We start from the raw sequence: 18,574 nt of genomic DNA on the forward strand, positions 1-18,574 counted from the left end.
TGCAACAATGACAACACAGAAGACACAGAAAGACCTCACTCAGCCCAAGAATTATTGCTGTTGTTACATGCCATCAAGTTGGTTCTGACTCTTAGTGTCCTGATACACAATAGATGGGAATATTGCCTGGACCTGGTTTCTGTCCCTGAGCCCACGTTTTAGCCATGGTGTCAATCTCTCACCCTGAGGGCCTTCCTCTTTATCAGAGCTCCTCCATTTCACAAAGTGTGATGTCATGCTCCAAGGACTGGTCTCTCCTGATAGCATGTCCAAAGTAGGTAAGACTAATTCTCGCCATCCTTGCCTTGAAGGAGCATCCTGGCCTTGCTTCTTCCAAGACAGACCAGTTTAGCCACTTAGCATTGCATGGTGCTTTTGATATTCTTCTCCAGCACCACCATTCAACTGCATCAATGCTTTTTCAGTCTTCCAAGTTCAGCATCCAGCTTCCACATGTATATAAGGCAATAGAGAGTATCATGGCTTGGGTCAGGCACACCTTAGTCCTCAAGGTAAGATCCTTTCATTTCGATACTCTAAACGGGTCTGGTGCAATATGATTACCTAGTGCAACTCTTGACTGCAGCTTCCATGAGCATTGTGGATCCAAACAGGACAAAATCCTGAAAATCTTCGAACTTTTCTTCATTTATCACAATGTTATATAGTAGCCCTCATGTGAGGATTTTGGTCTTCTTGCATTGAGTCATAAATCAGATTGAGGTCTGCAATCCTTGATCTTCACCAGCAAGTGCATCAATGCCTTCTCACTTTCAGCAAGCAAAGTTGTGTCATCTGCATCTCACAGGTTGTTCATCAGCCTCCCTCCAATCTTGAAGTTACATACTTCTTCATATAATCCAGTTTCTCTGATCATTTGCTCAATATGCAGATTGAACCAGTATGGTGATGGGTATAACCCTGACATACACCTTCCTTGATTTTAAACTATGCAGTATTCCCTTGTTATGTTTGAACAACTGCCTCTTGATCCATATACAAATTCTTCAAGAGCACAATGAAGTGCTCTGGAAATCCCATTCTTTGCAAAGGTATTTGTGTTAGTCTGGGTAGACTAGAGAAATAAATTCATAAACACACATATGTATATAAAGGAGAGGTTTATATACAAGAACAATTGAACATGGAGAAAACATCCCAACCCAATCCAGTCAAAGGCCATAAGTCTGATATTAGTCCATATGTCCAATACCAATCTATAAAATCCTCTTCAGACTCAGGAAACACATGCAATGAAGCCAATGCAGGACCATCACAAGCCAGTGGGTAGAATGTTCTTTGGTCCAGTGGCGTTGTAAGCATCTCAGCGCTGGCAGTGGTCCCTCTCTGGCTTCTCCAGCTTCCGTGGTCTGGTTGCGTCCCTGTGGCTTGTCTTCTGAAATGTCTCCCAGAGAGTAGCAGAGAGAGAGATGTCTTCTGCCTCTGAGGAAGAAGTACCAGATTTCCCAGAATTCTCAGAAGGCCATGACCACACAGAAGTCTCGTTGGCTATCTGCAGATTGACAGCCTAGACTCCACAACTACACTCTTAATCCTTAAATTGACATCAGCTTAGGTGACTGCCACAGTATTCATAGTGTTTTATTTTATGCACAGTCAAATTCCTATGGGTAATCAATAAAATACAAATAAACATGTTTCTGGTATTCTTTACTTTGAGACTAGGTCCATCTGACATCAGCAATGATCTCCCTTGTTCATATTCTCTTTTGTCAATGGACTGCTGAAACCATTGTCTGGTGATCCTCAGCAAAATTTTACTAACATGAAATATCAATGACATTGTGTTATTGGGCACTCTGTTGGGTCACCTGTCTTGGACTAGTGGCTGTCTTCCAAATTCCCTGGCATAGACAATTTAGTGTTTCTGGTGCTTCATCAGCTTGTTGAAACATTTCATTTGGTATTCCATCATATCCTGGAACCTTATCTTTGCATTCCATGCAGCTTGGACATCTTCCTTTAGCACCATTGGTTCTTGCTCCTATGTGACCCTCGGAAATGGTGGGATCCCAACTAGTTCTTTGTGTCACTATGTCTCTGTGTATCCATTCCATCTTCTTTTGATGCTTCCCTCTGTCATTCAACATTTTACACATAGAAACTTTTAAGATTGCAGCAGTAGGCTTGGATTTTTTTTTTACTTTACTTTAGATATGTTCAGCTTTTTTTCCCCCTTTTGTTTTTCTAATTCTAGGTCTTTTCACGTTTCATTATAATATTTGGCTTTATCTCCTGAACAGCCATTTGAAATTTGAAAGGATGCAGTAGATCATCAAAACTAGAACACATTAAAAGTTATTTGAATAGTTAAAACATATGGTTACATGTAAAATATTCACCTAACTATGTCTGCATCAATTCCTATTCTAATGTGTTGTGGCTGAGAGCAAATCTATTCAGATGGCACCTCTAGGCTTGAATTTTTCTTTCTCTAGTTCTTTCAGATTCTGATATATTCAGTGTGTTCTTTGTTTTTGGTTTTCTAATTCTAGGCCTGTGCTCATTTCATTCTAATATTTGGCTTTATCTCTTTGAGCTGCCATCTGAAATCCAAAAATAAGCAGTAGATAATTAAAACTGGAACAAATTCAAAATTAATCAAAATGTAAAACAAATGGGAATATGTTAGCATTTCACCTAATGACGTCTTCATGAATTCCCTTTGTACTGCACTGTGTCTGAGGGTCAGGCTATTCCCATCCTTGGCCAAGAACCATTGGAGGATTAATTTTCATGGGGACCCTGCACATGGATATTGGACTTTCACTGTCATCCCTAGCCGTTTTGCAAATCAGGGCTCAGAATTTAAGCTCTGTGTAAGTCTGGGTTGTCACAAGAAACAAATTCATAGACATTCATATGGGTGGAAGAAAAAGCTTTATATACAAGACCAATTGAATATTGAGAAAATCTCACAGCCCAGTCCAGATCAAGTCCATAAGTCTGATGTTAGCCCATATGTCCAATGCCAATCTATAAAGTCCTCTGCAGACTCACACAACATATGCAATGACACAAAATGCAGGAAGATCACAGGCCAATGGGTGGAAGGTCTTGTGGATCTAGTGGTGGTAGAGGCACCTCAACACTGGCATTGGTCTCCATGTGGCTCTTCCGGCTCCAGAACTCTAGCACAGTTCCATGTGTCTTGTCAACCGAGATTTCTCCAAGGGGAGTGAGCCTGTGTCCCGGCTCCAACAAACTATTCATCTCCTTAGTGCCTCCCAATGAGGTCATCAAGCTGCGATCTGATTGACAGGCTCACCTCCACCCCTTCACTCTTAAGCCTCAAATTGACACCAGACTATATAACTACCAGAAGTTCAAATACAACTCCTTTTGACACTCTTTGTAAAACCTGGGCCCAAATATAACAATGTCACAAAAGGCAAAAAATGTATATATATATATGAAAATAGCAAGTACACTGTAGTCTTAAGTTGCCATTTATTGGGCCAGCAACTATTTTCAAAGTGTCTAACAACCAAATGCATGGATTTGGAGAGGAGCTCGCTCCTGCTTCTCAACCCACGGTGTTATAGCTTTAAATTAAATGAAACATTTTGGTTCCCCTAATCTCCAACTGGTGTACCTAAAGTCCAATCCTTTCAATAGTATTACCCACAATAAGTCTGATGTGGTTAGTGAAGAATGCTGTACAACTTGGAAAGGTGATATCTAAAATCCAGGTACCCTGAAGTACACAGGCAGGGTGACAGAAGTTTTAAACAACTTAGTGGGGAAAAAAAAAAGAAAGATTGATTAGCAACATGACAAAACCTTTGTCATAGTTGACAAGTGTCTTATAAAATGAGAACAATCCACAAACAGACACTCATTGTGGGAAGTCAGACACCAAGGAACTCTGTGGGTTACCAAGAAGCAGGGGACCTCCTTAGAACTCATGGCTGATTTGGACTTCTAGCCTCGACAACTGTGAGACAAAGACTCCCTGTTCTTTAGTCTCTCACTTATCATATTTCTTTCTCATAAGAGCACCAGGGAAGTAAGACAAATGGCAGCTAAGTAAGATATCTGCCTTAGTTGATTTGAAGGTGCTAGCTCCCCACGGTGGATAATCCAGGACTTCAGGCCTGTCCTCTTCTGACCAGGCCTCCTGGCTTCTCTTCCTCAGAGGATCTCAGCCCAACCTGGGCCTCTCATCCCTTCCCTTTGTACATTCACCTGCATCATCCTGGGACCAAAGGTGAGATTCAGCAGGTCCACCCCGGTTCAGCAAAACTGATTCTGAATTCTTTGTTGAGTTTGGTAAACCAGTTGTTAAAATGGCCCTTGTAATCAGGGTTCTCTGCCCAGCTGATTTACATTCCTCACTCCCTTTTAGCATTCATCTGCACAACACTACATTCTAAGAGCCCATAGTTAATGTTCATCATGTTCATAAGTATAAAAAATAGATGGAACTATGTTTGCCATATTTCTTTGTTCATTTCATAAACTGGTTATACTTTGGACTACATTTTTATTCCTTTGTGCTTCTTACTTGGCAAATAAAAACAACTACATTTTTATTCCTTTGTGCTTCTTACTTGGCAAACAAAGATATAATGTAAAGAGAAAACGTTAAATAGCCAGAGGGTGACAGCTGTCATTGGTTTCAGCTTTGCGTTATGTCCCAAACTCCCATGAGATATTATGAATAATTATGCAATTCCTGAGCATGCTCAAAGAGCTAAAAATCTTGTCAGAACAATCGCTGTCAGTTCAGGAGAACCTGATAGGGATTTTTCATGGATAAACATAATATGCTTTGAGAAGGGAAGTTGCCTAACTATTTCTAATATATCAAATGCAGTGACTATGGTCTAGGGTCCACTTTTAAATGAATGGAATCCTATTGCTAAAATGAACACATGGGTAAGGATAAATCACACAGGTTAACATGCTATGATAAAAGTGGAGAATGTCATTCAAGAATCAATATGGAAATATCTAAGATAACCTTTTATTGGTTTTTATGTCAGGTACTCTTTAATTATTTTCATTAATATTTTAAAACTGTTTATTATAGCACAATCTAGTTTGTTGTTAAGAGTTCTAAAACACTTCATCCACATCTCTATAATTCAATCATTTCTTATAGCACTGTCTGGTTCTGTTTTCCTCATTTATTGTGCTTATTTAAGTCTCAACTCTCTGAAATAATAAACTGCCTTTTACGATATCATTTTTTAGATACTTAAAGTGACCATGAGGCAGTGAACAGGTTGTTATGTTATTTGACTCCGAGCCCTGCCTTTGACACCAGGATCTTGGTTTGGGATGTGACTCCAAGAAACTTTGGACCCCGTTCTTTCCTGGCTGTTTGCTGGTCATTCCACCGATTTCTGACCCCCCTACCCCCCCGCCCCACTTCCAGTACTTCATGTGACTTGTCCCTCAGGGACGCGCGGGACAAGTCTCCCATGCAGCTCCTGAGGCTCTCTTCCCCAGGCACTACCACGCTTCTCAAACTTCCTCACTCCACCCATCTCAGACCCTGTGGTTACTGTTCCTGCCCTGCTGTGCTCCACCAGCTGGTGCTGTCGGAGTGGACGGAGAACTTTTCACTCAAGCCACTGGGAAGAGCAAAGCACAGTTCATCTAACAAAGGAGGAGGCTATCATTTGGGACATGCCCTGGACCAAATGCAGAGCATGCATGATGGTCACTCATCACCTGGAGAAGAAAGTCTGCCAGTGGGGCCTGAAGCCAGTGCAGGAACGTGAGTAAGGATCCGTGGCCGGGCTGGTCCGATGGAAGGGTCTGGCCCCCAAAAGACTCAATGGGTGTCACTGTAGAAAGACTGTCTCTGTGATATACTCAACTGGCTGAGGCCTTTTTATTGGAATCGAACATAAGGACAACATATCTCCATGAAATGCAAGCAAGGGGCTGCAGAAAATGGAACAGAATTCCGCAGAGCTCCGTATGGGATGGACTTGTCCTTGCCCTGCATGGCTTCCTTCCGGGTGGGCCACTTTTCTTTCAGCAGGAAGACTCAGCGAGCGCTTCTGGGTGACCTTAGGCAGGACTTGGCTTGGCATTTGCTCAAAGGCAAGATGGGAGACAGGTAGCCCAGAGAACCGTGGCCCCTGGATCTGTCTGCCCCAGTCCTCCATCAAGGCCTTGCTGGCCAAAGGACAGCCCTTGGAGTCCATCACATTCCAGTCCCATGCTCATTGTCCACAGACCCTTTTCCCAAAGCCAATCTGCCACCTCCAGGACACACGCTGTTCACTTGGGGCATAGCAGGCAGGTGTATCTAAAGGGGGCTGCTCGGCCACTCAACACTGGAATCTGATGTCCTGTCTGGTTGTCAAGGATTCCCCCTTCACCACAGGCCTCCACCCTTAAACTGCCAGGCCATTCCCATTTCCTCCGGGGAGGGGTAGTCAACCCTTCAGATGGAGCTGTGGGAAGGCAGGTGGCTGGGATGCTTTTGCTCCCTCCACTGTCCTGAGCAATGGAAGCTGAGGGATTGAGCCACACACCTGAAGGCACCGCAGGAGTCTGAGATCTGATGGGAAGCCCCTTTCCCAAGCCAGAGACAACCCTCTCTGCCCCAATGAACATCACCAGTGCATCATGCTGATCCACAGACCATGATGATGAGGGAAGCACAGCAGTCCACCAGGGGGAACTGGTCAGCAGAACGGCACGAGGAACATGTCTGCTGCACTATGGTCGGTGCTCCTGGTTCCCTGGCCGTGGTCTAGGCAGTCCTTACCAATAGTCTCTGAGATTCGGCATCTCTGTCCTGGGCCTGAACCCTTCTGACTTGATCCAAGTGGACACAAGAAACCATGGCCCACTCTTCCTAGTGTGGTGTCTCAGTGGTGCTGGTGGTCCAATGGACATGGTATTTAAGGATGGAGCCTGGCCATCTACAGCTCTGTCTATGTTCTGCAGATCTTTGATGGGAATAAGGTGAGCCAGCAGGGTTGGAGGACAGTGAGTGGTCAGGGCAGGGGTTCAGGGCTTGGATGGAGGCAGAGCTGCTCGGTGGAGGGAGGATGGTGGTGGCAAGGTTGCTGGTGTGTTCCTCTCTGAGCAGCCCCTAGGCTGCCTGGCCGATCATGTTTCTGTAGTTGGGCACGATGGTGCGTTTCAGTTCCACCACAGAAGAGAAGATCCAGTTTACCTGTGGGTGACACAGGGATGGTCATGAGCAGGGCATCCCCAACCACCCCGCCCACTGCCTACCCTTCACAGGTGGGCAGCCTGGTTGATTGGGCCTCTGCTGGTGAGCAGAAGAGCCCTGATGGGATGGAGTAGGTGGGGGCTGGCTCTGGGCGAGGTCTTGAGATGTCGACCTTGAAGAGGGTGACGGTAGCGCTGTAACACACGCTGAGCAGGAAGAGGGTGATGAAGATGGTGATGGTGGTCCACAGTCCGTCCAGCTCCCCCTCCTGGGCCTCTGTGCAACTCTCATCTGGTTGCAGCTCTGGACAGAGGAAGAGCGGTTAGTGAGTGTGTCCTGCCCCAACATGCTCTCAGAGATTGGGGGTGGGCAGCAGGACCGTTCAGGAGGTAGGACTCATATATGTGAGGGTGGTTCTATTGTCCCCTCCTCAGGAGGGTTGGGCCAGCAGGGCCCCAACATCAGCTCTCCTTGGCTATGCTTGGCAGGCTTTCTCGGCTTTCTCCTCAGGCCTCAGTCCAGTCTCTGTCCTACAGCTTGGACCTCAGCATGGCTAGAATCCCCTGGGCCTTCATGGAGACCTGGCCTACTCTGGGAACCGTAGCCTCTCGCTTGGCCACTGGCACAAGGATGGTCAGGGAACCCTAAAGGTCATCTGGGAGCAAGGCCACTCCGATGCAGCCCCTTCCACTCCCTGACTTTAAACTCTGTCCTGTTGAGTAGGCCCAGAGGGCATGAGGGACAGCAGAAGGCACAGGGAGTCCCAGTGGTGAGCAGTGAAAGTGCAAGGCTTTGACTTCTGTGTGTGAGGGAGCAGGAACGTGAGTGAGTGGGCCACCAGCACTGGTCTTCGCCATCAGAGCAGTGACCTTGTGGAGAGGTGAGGAGCCCAGGGCAGCACCTTCCTTTGGATGGACCTGGAGGGCCTGTCTGGGAGGGGCTGTTAAGTGCCTGTCCTTGGGCTGACTCCTCTGGGTTGGTGAGGGAGAAATAGTGCAGGCAACATGGGAGGGGTGGGAAGAGACTCTTCTGTGTGTTTGGGGGAGGGCATGTGCTCACAGGGACACCTGGTGAGGCGTGTGGTGGGTGTGTCTGTCAGTGCACATGCTTGCTTGCATGTTCATGCGTGCACATGTGTGCCCATGTGCTCTTTATGTGTGTTGGTGGGTATGTGTAAGTACATCTTTTTCTTAGTGACAACGTGTGTTCATGTGTTCCCTTGTGTTTGTCCGTGTGCACGTGCTTGTGTATCCATGTGTTTGTCTATGTAAATGAACGTGTGTCTGTCCTTGTGTATCTGCCTATGTGTGTGTGTTTGTTCATGTAAGTGTAAGGGTATGCGTGTTAGTGAGCTCTTGTGTGCCCATGTGTATGTGTCCATGTGTGCACTTCAGTGAGTGTATACATGCCTGTGTGTAAGTCTAAAAGTGTGTTTTCTCATGTGTACATGTATAGCTGTGTGTACGTGTGTGAGTTCATGTGGTTCCATGTGTATACTTGTGTGCATGCGTGTGCATGTATATGCACGTGCATGAATGTGAGTGCCTGTGTGCCCATGTGTGTATGTGAACATGTGTTCCCATGTGGGTTTTTGCATGTGCTTCTTCATATATACAGGTGTGTGTGAGTGCATGCATGTCTGTCTCTCTGCATGTGCATGCATTTATGCTAGTGTGAATGTGGACCCATATGTCTGTATGTTTGCATGTGTGGTGTTTGCACTGTGGGGCATGTGTATATTTGTGTGAATGTGTGTGTGTATGTACATGCATGCGCATGAATGTGAGTGCCTGTGTGCCCATGTATGTGTGTGTACATGTGTTCAAATGTGGGTTTTTACATGTGCTCCTGCAAATGTACAGGTGTTTATGAGTGTGCATGCATGTCTCTGTGTCTCTGCATGTGCATGCATTTATGCTAGCGTGAATGTGGACCTGTGTTTCTGCATGTTTGCATGTGTGGGTGTGTGCACTGAGGAGCATGTGATTGCTGGCATATATGTTGTGTGTGAGTGGTCGTGACCTGAGGGTGCCAGAGTGTCATCTAGGAGGAGGGGCTTGTTTTCCATGTCTCAGAGCTCAGGGACCATGGAGAAATCTGCTCAGTGCCCTCCCTGCCTCAAACAGACAACAAGGTGTGTGTGTGTGTGTGTGTGTGTGTGTGTGTGTGTGTGTGTGCAGAGTGACCTGGTTTCAGAGATGCCCTGGGACAGCATAACCTCCATGTGACATGGAGCCACCATACGCTGTTGCTGGTAGGTGGGGGATCCTGAGCGAGTTAACCACTGGCCTGCCTCAGTCCCACCTGAGCACGTACTCTGGCAGAATCGGGCTCCCGTGGACCTCAGAAAGAACCATGCCAGTCTCACAGGACCCCAGCGCTGAGCTGGTTGCTTTATTTTCAAGGTGAATCTGCTGGAGGGGGTGTATTTACAGGGAAGCTCCATTTGTGCTCAGGGCCCCAAGAAGCAGAGGGGGCAGCACGCCCACACTCATTTACCCGGGGACTGAGCGACTGCCTTCTGGGTGTAGTGGTTGTGCAGGGCCTCGTGCATCACCACGCAGTTGAAAGTCGTCTCTCGTTCCCAGTCGTTCCTAGGCACCGTCAGCTTACTGTACAAGAAGAAGGTCCCATCACCCTCCTCTTGGGGAGGTGTGTTCACATAGTTGGCCTCAGGCTCAGGCCGCTCATTGCTCATCCACTCCACATTGATGTTCTCAGGGTAGAATCCCTTCACCATGCAGATGATGCTGACCATGTTCTTGTCATTCTCAAGAATGACTGGGGCCATGGTGTGCACTTGAGGGGCCCGAGGCTGTCCTGTGGGGGGAGGGGAGGTGTTAAAGTCATCGTAGAGATTAGGGCACCCCATGCCCTCTGCCCTAAGACTTCCTGTCTCACCCTTGGCCTTGGAGATGGTCCTTACAGCAGGGGCAGGAAGGGCCCCGTTGTTGACAATGCACTTGAACTCCTTGCCCGAGAGCCAGTCCTGGTGCAGGATGGGGAGTACACTGGCCACGCGGGAGGTGCCATTGTACTGCTCCTCCTGTGGCCCATCCTTGGCTGTGTGCACCTCTGTGCCGTCCACAAACCAGCTGAACTGGACTTCGGGTTCGTCCTGGCCCACATCCAACACCAGACACGTCACCTCCGGGTTTCGGGACATCATGAGGGTGTCCTTGGGCTTGGGTGGGAAGATGAAGACGGAGGGTCCTCCCAGATTTTCAGGAGCTGCTGAGCAGAGGTGAGATGAGTGACAGGGCGGGGGTCTAGGGGGTGTACTGGGCTTGTCCTCCTCGGGAGGCTCACTTCTCTTCACAAAGGTCAAGCTCACGTTACCTGGGCATCTGCACTTTGTGGTTGATCTCGAGCTGACATCTGTCACTGGGGAGAGAGCAGATTGGGGCAGGGTGAACTTGGTGCAGAGGAGACCAGTGCTGAGGTGGGTGGGCGTCAAGGCCAGTTCTTCTCTGTAGCTCTGAGACCCACTACCTGACTCTGAGCCCGGGGGCTAATCTTCAGGCCTTTAGCCTATGTCTGATTTAGGTCTGGCCTGGGGACAACAGGGAGGCAGACAGCTGTAGTTCTTTAGGAGGGGAAAAATGGCAGGGATCAACACCATGCCCTGTACCTCAGGGTTTGCCCAGGGCCTAAGGAGGACCTGACCCTGAGCTGTGGATTTGGGATGTGCTTCTTCACTTGTGCCCCTGACCAAGGCTCACCGATCTTCTTGTCCACTTTGGTCTCGCTGGGCATGTGGGTGACACTGCAGGCATAATCCTGGCTGGGCCAGCTGCTAGAGGGCATGGTGACCATGCTGATGAGGGAGTAGAGGCCAGACGAATGCCGCATGGGTGTGAAGGTGTGCACATCAGCCTGGGGGACAGAGGGCCAGGATACTGCCACCAGCTCCGGGAAGAAGTCCTTGACCATGCAGCCCAAGGTCACCATGGAGTCAGATGCTTCTCTGGATTTGGGTGTCAGGGGATAGACTGATGGTGCTTTGGGGCTATCTGTAAGAGAGAGGTTCCCATGTGACCGTGTGCTTCTACAAAGTTGGTCTGCCTGCCCACGAGGCCCCACTTCTGTCCCGATGGGCACCAAGGGAGCACACCTGATGGTCACAGTGGAGGAACACACCTGCCTATCTGCCCAACCCCACCTTAAAGCCCCCTGCCCAAGATGCCCCATGATGGGCCCACACTGGAGTAGCTCTGGGGTTACCCGCTTCCAGGATCACCTCTGGTGGCTCTTGGCTCACTTCATACCCAGGGCCTCTGGCTTGGCTTGGCCCCCCACACCAGCTCTCTGGGAGTCACCTGGACTGGCTCAGCTTTGGGGTATCCCAGCCCCCAGGGGCTCTTCCACTCTGCTTACCTGCTGGCTTCAGACATGAGTGGCCCCAGTTTCTATTCTTAGCCTGAAGTCACACCGGGTCTGGTATCTTCCCTGGATGCCATCCCTCCTCTAGTCACCTTCTCTGTCATCCCCGAGCCAATACCCACCGCTGGCCCCCACCACCAGCCAGGCCCTGTTTTGGGGTGTGCCAGCCTTGGCTGTTCTTTCTGCCTGGATCCCAGTCCCACTCTCTCTGCCCGGAGCATCTTTCTTGGGGCCCTGCTCTTGATTTCCTCAGGCCGGGTTTTCATGAGTCCCCCTTATTCACCCAACTGCAGGGAAGCCTTTGTAGGGCCAGTGTCAAGGCAGGTCCTGCTGGCCGGCTCCCTCCCTGCCCTCATGAGCATGGCAGCCTCTGCCCCTTCACCAACCTCCACAGACCCAGCCAGATCCCTGGCTTGGCCCAGTCTCCTGCTTCTCTGAGTCTTGAGTTCCTGGCTCCCTTGGTCTTGATCTTGTGCACAGTGAGAGCCACTGTGTCCTTCCTGTCCTCCTTGACCCCTGTCCAGGTCCTTGTGGACCCTCAGGAGGTCCAGGCTTCCCTCTTCTCGGGCTCCAGCTCCTCCTCGCTCCACCACCTAGAGTCAGTCTGGGAGCCAGTCCCCTCTTCAGCTCTCCTGGCTCCTAGGCCACCAGCTCAGGCTGAGAATGGCCCTGTGTGTGAGGGCTGGGCTGCCCCATGACCCCCTCCACTGCCCCTGGCTGAGCCTATCCCTGCCCAGGAACCTTCTCAGTGGTGCTGGTGCTCTTATCAGGAGCCTCAGGTGGAGGAAGAAAGTAGGGCTTCAACTACTCAGGCCTGAGACCTTCTGGTGAGCCCTTCTGGTGAGCCTCTGTGCCCCCACCTTTCCTTGCTGAGTTCCCCTGCCCCATCAACTGCCTTGTGACCCCACCTTCTGGCAGCATTCCCTTGACACAGACCCCAGCCCTCTGGAAGAGCCTCTGACTCCCCACCTCAGCCAAGGGCCTCTACCACCCAGGGTCACCTCTTTGCACCAGCAACACCCACCCCCCAGCCCCATTGCTCCTGCCAGGGCCATCTCCAGCCTCTGCTCCCTGCTGCCCTTCAGTCAGTGCAGACCAGGTGCTTCCTGACATGCTCAGCCCAGGGCTCCTGCCTCCCTCCCAGCATCTTGAATCCAGGTCCTACAGGACCCTGTGTCTCCCAGCCTCCTGCCCTCAGAGGTGCCCTGCAGCTCCCTGAGCCCAGACCCTGTCTCTAGCATCAGGCCCATGGCACTGCCACCAGCCCAGAGTTTCCGGACCCCTCCTTCCCTGCCCCTTGCCCTCACTTCCCAGCACTGAGCTCCTCCCTGTGCTGCCAGGATCATCTCTCCTCTCCTTCCCTCTCTTCTCCCCTCTTCTGCTCCGTTGTCAAGGGCCTGTCACATCTGTGTGGGTATCAAGCTTCCACCGCAGCTCCTTGACACTGTGCCCACACCCAATGCCCATTTAGTGCCTCAATCATACTTCTAGCCCCCAAACTCAGCCCATGACTTCAAGCCCCCAGCCCCTCCTCCCAGTCCTTACTTCCCAGCCATGTGCCCCTAACTTGTTACTTACAGACCCCAAGTTCTCACCTTTCAACCTCTACTTTCACCTGCCAACACCCAACCGCCAGCTGCCACCCACCCCTCATAGCCCACCATGAACCTCCCTGTCATTCTCTCTCTTCATACAGTTGTCCCCAGATCTCAGACCATGACCCTAGCACCTCTCTCCACCGCCCAGCTCCCAGGACCCAGCTTTGTGCACCTGCACCCAGCCCCTGGTCCTCAGCTATCTGATAGCTCCCAGAGCACAGCTCACACTCCCACGCTGCAACGCCCATCCCCTAGTTCACAGCCTCAGCACCCAGCCCCTTTTCCTCAGCAATGAGATACCACCTCCAAGAGTACAGTTTAAACTCCCATGCCTGAACTTACAGCCCCTAGTTCACAGCTTCAGCACCCAGACCCTAGCCCTCAGCTTTTACTCCCATAACTCAGCTTCCAGCTCCTAGCACCCAGCCTCAGCACCCAGCACCTAGCCCTCAGCTATGAGATACCACCTCCCAGAGCACAGTTTAAACTCCCATGCCCAAGCTCCCAGCCCCTAGTTCACAGCTTCAGCACCCAGCCTCTACCCCTCAGCTATTACTCCTGTGCTCCAGCTCCCAGCTCCCAGTTCCTAGCACACAGCTTCAGCACCCAGCACCTAGCTCTCTCCCTCCCTGTCACTGGGCCGACACCAGCTCATAGCAGCCCTCTAGGACTGAGTAAAACCAGCACTGTGGGTTTGTGGAATGTTCATTTGTATGGTGTAGATAGCATCGTCCTTCTGCCTCAGCAGGGCTGGTAGTTTTGAACTGTTGAACTTGCAGTTAGAAGTACACTGTGCCACCAGGATTGTCAGTTACTAGTTCCCAGCTCACAACTCACACCACCCAGCTCCAACTCTGAGCCTCCTGGACCACTCACCCGGCACCCAGCACCCAGCATCCAGACTTCGTGCTTACCACTCAGCCCCCAGCATTCTCCCACTCTCCCCTGCTCCTAGCTCCCATCTGCCAGCCCCCAGCTCCCATGCCCACCGCCCAGCACCAAGTCCCAAAGCTCCCACACAGCCCTTAGCTCCCAGCACCCAGCTCCCATGCCCACTGCCCAGCACTGAGGCCCGAAGCTCCCACACAGCCCTTAGCTCCCAGCACCTGGCAATCAGCACCCAGACACTAGTACCTAGCTTTCAACATCCAGCACCCAGCTCCCTGCAACTAGCACCTACCTGCCAGCCCCCAGCATTCATTCTCCACTTCCCATTTCCCAATACACAACTGCCATCACCCAGGACTCCCCACTCAGCGCCCAAACTCCAACACCCAGCTCTCAGCACCCAGCTACAGTGCTCACCATGACTCTCAGTACCCATCCCACTAACCACAGCTCTCAACTCTTATCCCTCATCCCCCAACTCTTAGCACCTAGTGCCCACATCACAGCCCCCACCTCTCCTCCACTGGCACCCAGTACCAGTTCTCAGCTCCCTGTACTCGGGACCCAGACCCAGGCCCGACCTAGAAACTCTCATCATTCATCCACTGGTTGCGAGCTACCAGCTTTCTTCTGCCAGCACCCAGCTTTTAGCACCCAGTTTTTGGCTCCCAGTACCCAGTTTTCAGCTCCAACACCCAGCGCCCAGCATCCGGGTTTAGCTCCCAGCTTTCAGCTCTCAAAACCTAGCACCCAGCTCCCAACACCCAGCACCCAGCTTTGAGCTTCCAGCACCCATCACCCAATACCCAGTTTTTAGCTCCCAGCTTTCAGCATTCAGGTCCCAGCACCCAGCACCCAGCTTTAGCTTCCAGCTGCCAGCACCCAGCTTCCCAGACTCAGCACCCAGCATTTAGCTCCTAGTACCCAGATTTTAGCTCCCAGCAGATATCACCAAATACCCAGCTTTATGTCCCAGCTTTCTGCTCCCAGCACCCATCTTTGAGTTCCCTGATTTCAGCTCTCAGCACCCAGCTTTTACACCCCACACTCACATCCCAATTCGCAGCTCCCAGCACCCAGCACCAAGCTTCCAAGACCAGCCTTGGCTCCTGGCACATAGCTTCCAGCTCCCTGCTTTCAGCCCCCAGTCCCCAGGTGTCAGCTCCCAGCCCCTACCTTCCTGCCCCCAGTTTCCAATCTCTATCTGATCTTCCAAAGAGACCCTCCAGATCGCTGCTTATACCTCCGCTCCCACTGTGGTGCCTTGAGCCCCACCCCCACCCCCAACCCCACCTGCTTTTCCCATCTCCCTCACAGCTGAGATCCTCCAGAGCCGCTCCCTGCCACCCCGACTCCCCTCAGCGGAGCACTGGCCACTGAGCTTCCCAGTGCCAAGGAGACACTGACCTGCCACCATGGCTGGTTCTCACAGCTCCATGTATATTCCTGGGAACCCCATCTTGTGCCCCATCCCTGTGTCTGGTCACTCATGCTAGAGTTTGTCCACAGGAACACTTTCCTGCCCCGACTGTCCTCATCCTTGGCTGCACCTATGGGTGGTCACTCTGGGGAATACCGCTTTGGACCCTGCCCTGAGATGGCTGCCAGCACTATGCATCAGCATGGGACTCTCTTGACACTAGGGAACCCCTCTGTGCTGAGCCTGCCCCACCCTGGCTCCTACACTGAACACCTCTTCTCTCTCCCCCTCAATCCTGCGCAGCCCTGCCTGGCATTTCCTTCTGCCCTCCTGCCTTGAGGTCCTTGCACCCTCATCCCAGCACTGTCTGCAAAGATCTGGAGCCCATGCATCTCCAGCCCTGTCTGCCCCCGGGCACCTGCTCAGCTGGCATGGCTGCACCCAAGCCATGAAGATGAGTTCCCTGCAGTGGGCAGTTCCCATGTCTGTGTGGTCACATCCTCAGTCTGCTCAGCCTGGTGGTTCCTCTGCTTATCCATCTGGGACCTGGCTGGTCCTGGCAGCTCCCCCTGAGGCCCCTAAACTCCCCCTCCCTTGGATGACTCTCCACTACTGCAGGTGTGAAGCTCCCTGTCCTATGGACTCACTGAGTTAGGGCCCTGTGCTGCCCCCTCACCAGGGCAGGCTTGTGCCCCTCCCAGCAGAAGGGCGGACCCCTCCAAGGGCTGGAACCACTAAGAATGGGATTGAAACCTGCTGGCACTGCTGCCTTCCCCCAGGGCTCTTTTCATCTGGCTGGTTTCTGTCTCAGAGCCTGTGGGGGGAAACCAGACCAGTCAGGGCATCTCATCTGGGCTGGTGGGGGAGGGGCTGTCTCCCTGGAACATGGGAGCTGGGGGTTGCAGGCAGGGTTCCCAGACACTGTGTGCTGCCTGTAGGGTCCTCTCCACCCCTGGGATGCCCACGTCCACCTGGCCCTCTTTCTGCCCTGGTTTGCTTGCAAGGTGGGCTGCTTGGGAGTCCAGAATGGTCCTGGCATCTGGTGCTGCTCAGCCCTCCACCACCACCACCCCGCCCCCCAGGCCCAGGGAGCAGCCTGCACACCTGGCCTCAGAAGAAAAATCTCCTTTCTTTCCTTTTTAAACCATATTAGGGTCACTTCATTCACCGGTCACACAATTCAGCAGGTCAAGCATATCAAGAAGAGTGGCACCAGCCCTACCACAATCCATCTCAGAACATGGCCTTTCCCTGTGCTCCTTAGTAGTCATGTCTTTTATTTTCCCAATGTGGGCAACAGTGTACACAACAAAGCATCCTCCATGTCAACGACTTCTACACGTATAACTCAGTGCCATTGATTATACTCTTTCTGTTGTGCAATTGTTACTGATATCCCTGTCCAAATTGTTCCACCTCCTGAAATGGGCTCCATGCCCCTCAGCAAAGCAATGCTCTTCCCCCTTCACCCAATGCTCACCATGGGTCAGACAATCTTGATTTGTGGTGTCTGTCTATGTCCTCTGCTGGTGGTCTCCCTGGAATCCCACCTGCCTCTCTTTGGCATCATCCTTGGTCCATCCGTCTGATGTCTGGTGGTCCAAAGGGATGATGGCCTCAGGCTTCTGCTGAAGATGCATTGAAGAAGCAAGAGACACACACAGGGTCCGTGTTAGCCATAGTCTGCTCACCTCCTGGTGACTGTGACTGTGAGCACTATGTCACAGTCTCTCAGTGAGTTCCTCACTTTTTAGTTGAGCCCTATGGGTGGGAGCCCCACAGAGTCCCTTCCCACCAGGATGCCAATGTTTCTGGAAAAAGCATGTGTAAAGCATGCATGTGTCGTGTGCTTATGGCCCCTCTTCCTGCATCTGTCCCTGGCCCAGCTCCTTGGGTTCTTGTAGGACTCCTTTCAAGTTACGATGAAAATATCCTTGCAACCCTCACGTACAACAGTTTCTCTCTTTCCCTCTTCCTCTCCATTCTATTTATTTACATCCTTAGTTTTGGCATTCCACAAGTGAAACAATGATCAAACCTCCCCATGACTTGCCTTATCTCCCTCTTTCCCTTCCACCTAACTGTTTGTAGAACATTCTCTCCCCTTTTGTCCAAGCGAATGCCTTTCTCATCTGAAACCTCTTACTCTCGCCTCTCTCCTTTACCTCACCTCCTGTACCCATCAAAATCTGTTTCTTTTTGTATGAAAACTATTCATTGACACACACACACCCTGCCCACAATATTGGTCTCATAGAATATTTGTCATTTTGTGATTGGCTCCCTTTACCTGTCGGCATGTTCTCCCAATCCATCCATGGCCTGACATGTTTCACTGTTACATCATTATTCTTTAACTGCGTGCTGTATTTCAATGTGTGCATATACCGGTCTGTGCCCATCCTCCCACCAATGGACAATTAAGTTGTCTCCATCTTCTTGTTCCTGCAAATAGTGCTGCCAAGAACGTGGGTGTGCATATACCTGTTTCTGCTTTGCTGCTTGCTTCTGTAGGGTACATACCACATAGCACCATTGCTAAGTCATGTGATTGCTGTGCCATTCTGATTCCCAATTGTTTGAGGACTTTTCCTGCCACTTTCTACAGTAGTTACTGTTGTACAATCCCACCAGCAGTGTTTGAGGGTTCCGGTCTTTTCTGGATTCCCTCAGCATTTGTCATTTTCTAGATTTTTGAACCTTGGCATCAGTTATGGTATGAGATGGTATCTTGCTGTTATCCTGGCTCTCATCTGTCAAATGGCAAGTGATAGTGAGCATTTCCTCATAGGTTGTGCATAGCCTGAATAGGTTCTTTGGTGAACTGTCTATTCACATCCTCTGGCCATTTCTAAAATTTTCTGATTCATCTTTCTCATGGTGAAGTCTTGACATTTTCTATAGATTTTAGAGATTGATGTCTTTTTCTGTGTGTGTGTCATTTTCAAACACATTTTGCCATTCCATGGTTTCCCCCTATAGTCTCTTGGTGAAGTTTTTTGATTCACACAAAAAGTGAAAAAAAAAAAGCAATGAAACAAATTGCCATCAAGTAGCTTCTGATTTCTGAAGACCCTGCAAAACAGGATAGAATGACCCCTGTAGGTTTCTGAGACT

At 50.6% G+C, this 18,574-nt stretch overlaps 1 gene segment (V, D, J or C); it reads right to left on the bottom strand.

Annotated features, from left to right (window-relative positions):
* Positions 1–7,084: 7,084 nt before the first annotated feature.
* LOC101660856 lies at positions 7,085–15,454 on the bottom strand. The segment is given in 6 exon segments: positions 7,085–7,168; positions 7,341–7,471; positions 9,668–9,988; positions 10,070–10,399; positions 10,891–11,181; positions 15,445–15,454. Coding segments are annotated over 6 exon segments (1,167 nt in total).
* Positions 15,455–18,574: the final 3,120 nt, after the last annotated feature.

The sequence above is a fragment of the Echinops telfairi genome, unplaced genomic scaffold, assembly GCF_000313985.2.
Source record: "Echinops telfairi isolate 266 unplaced genomic scaffold, ASM31398v2 ScPeMD7_43;HRSCAF=161, whole genome shotgun sequence".
NCBI lineage: Eukaryota > Metazoa > Chordata > Mammalia > Afrosoricida > Tenrecidae > Echinops > Echinops telfairi.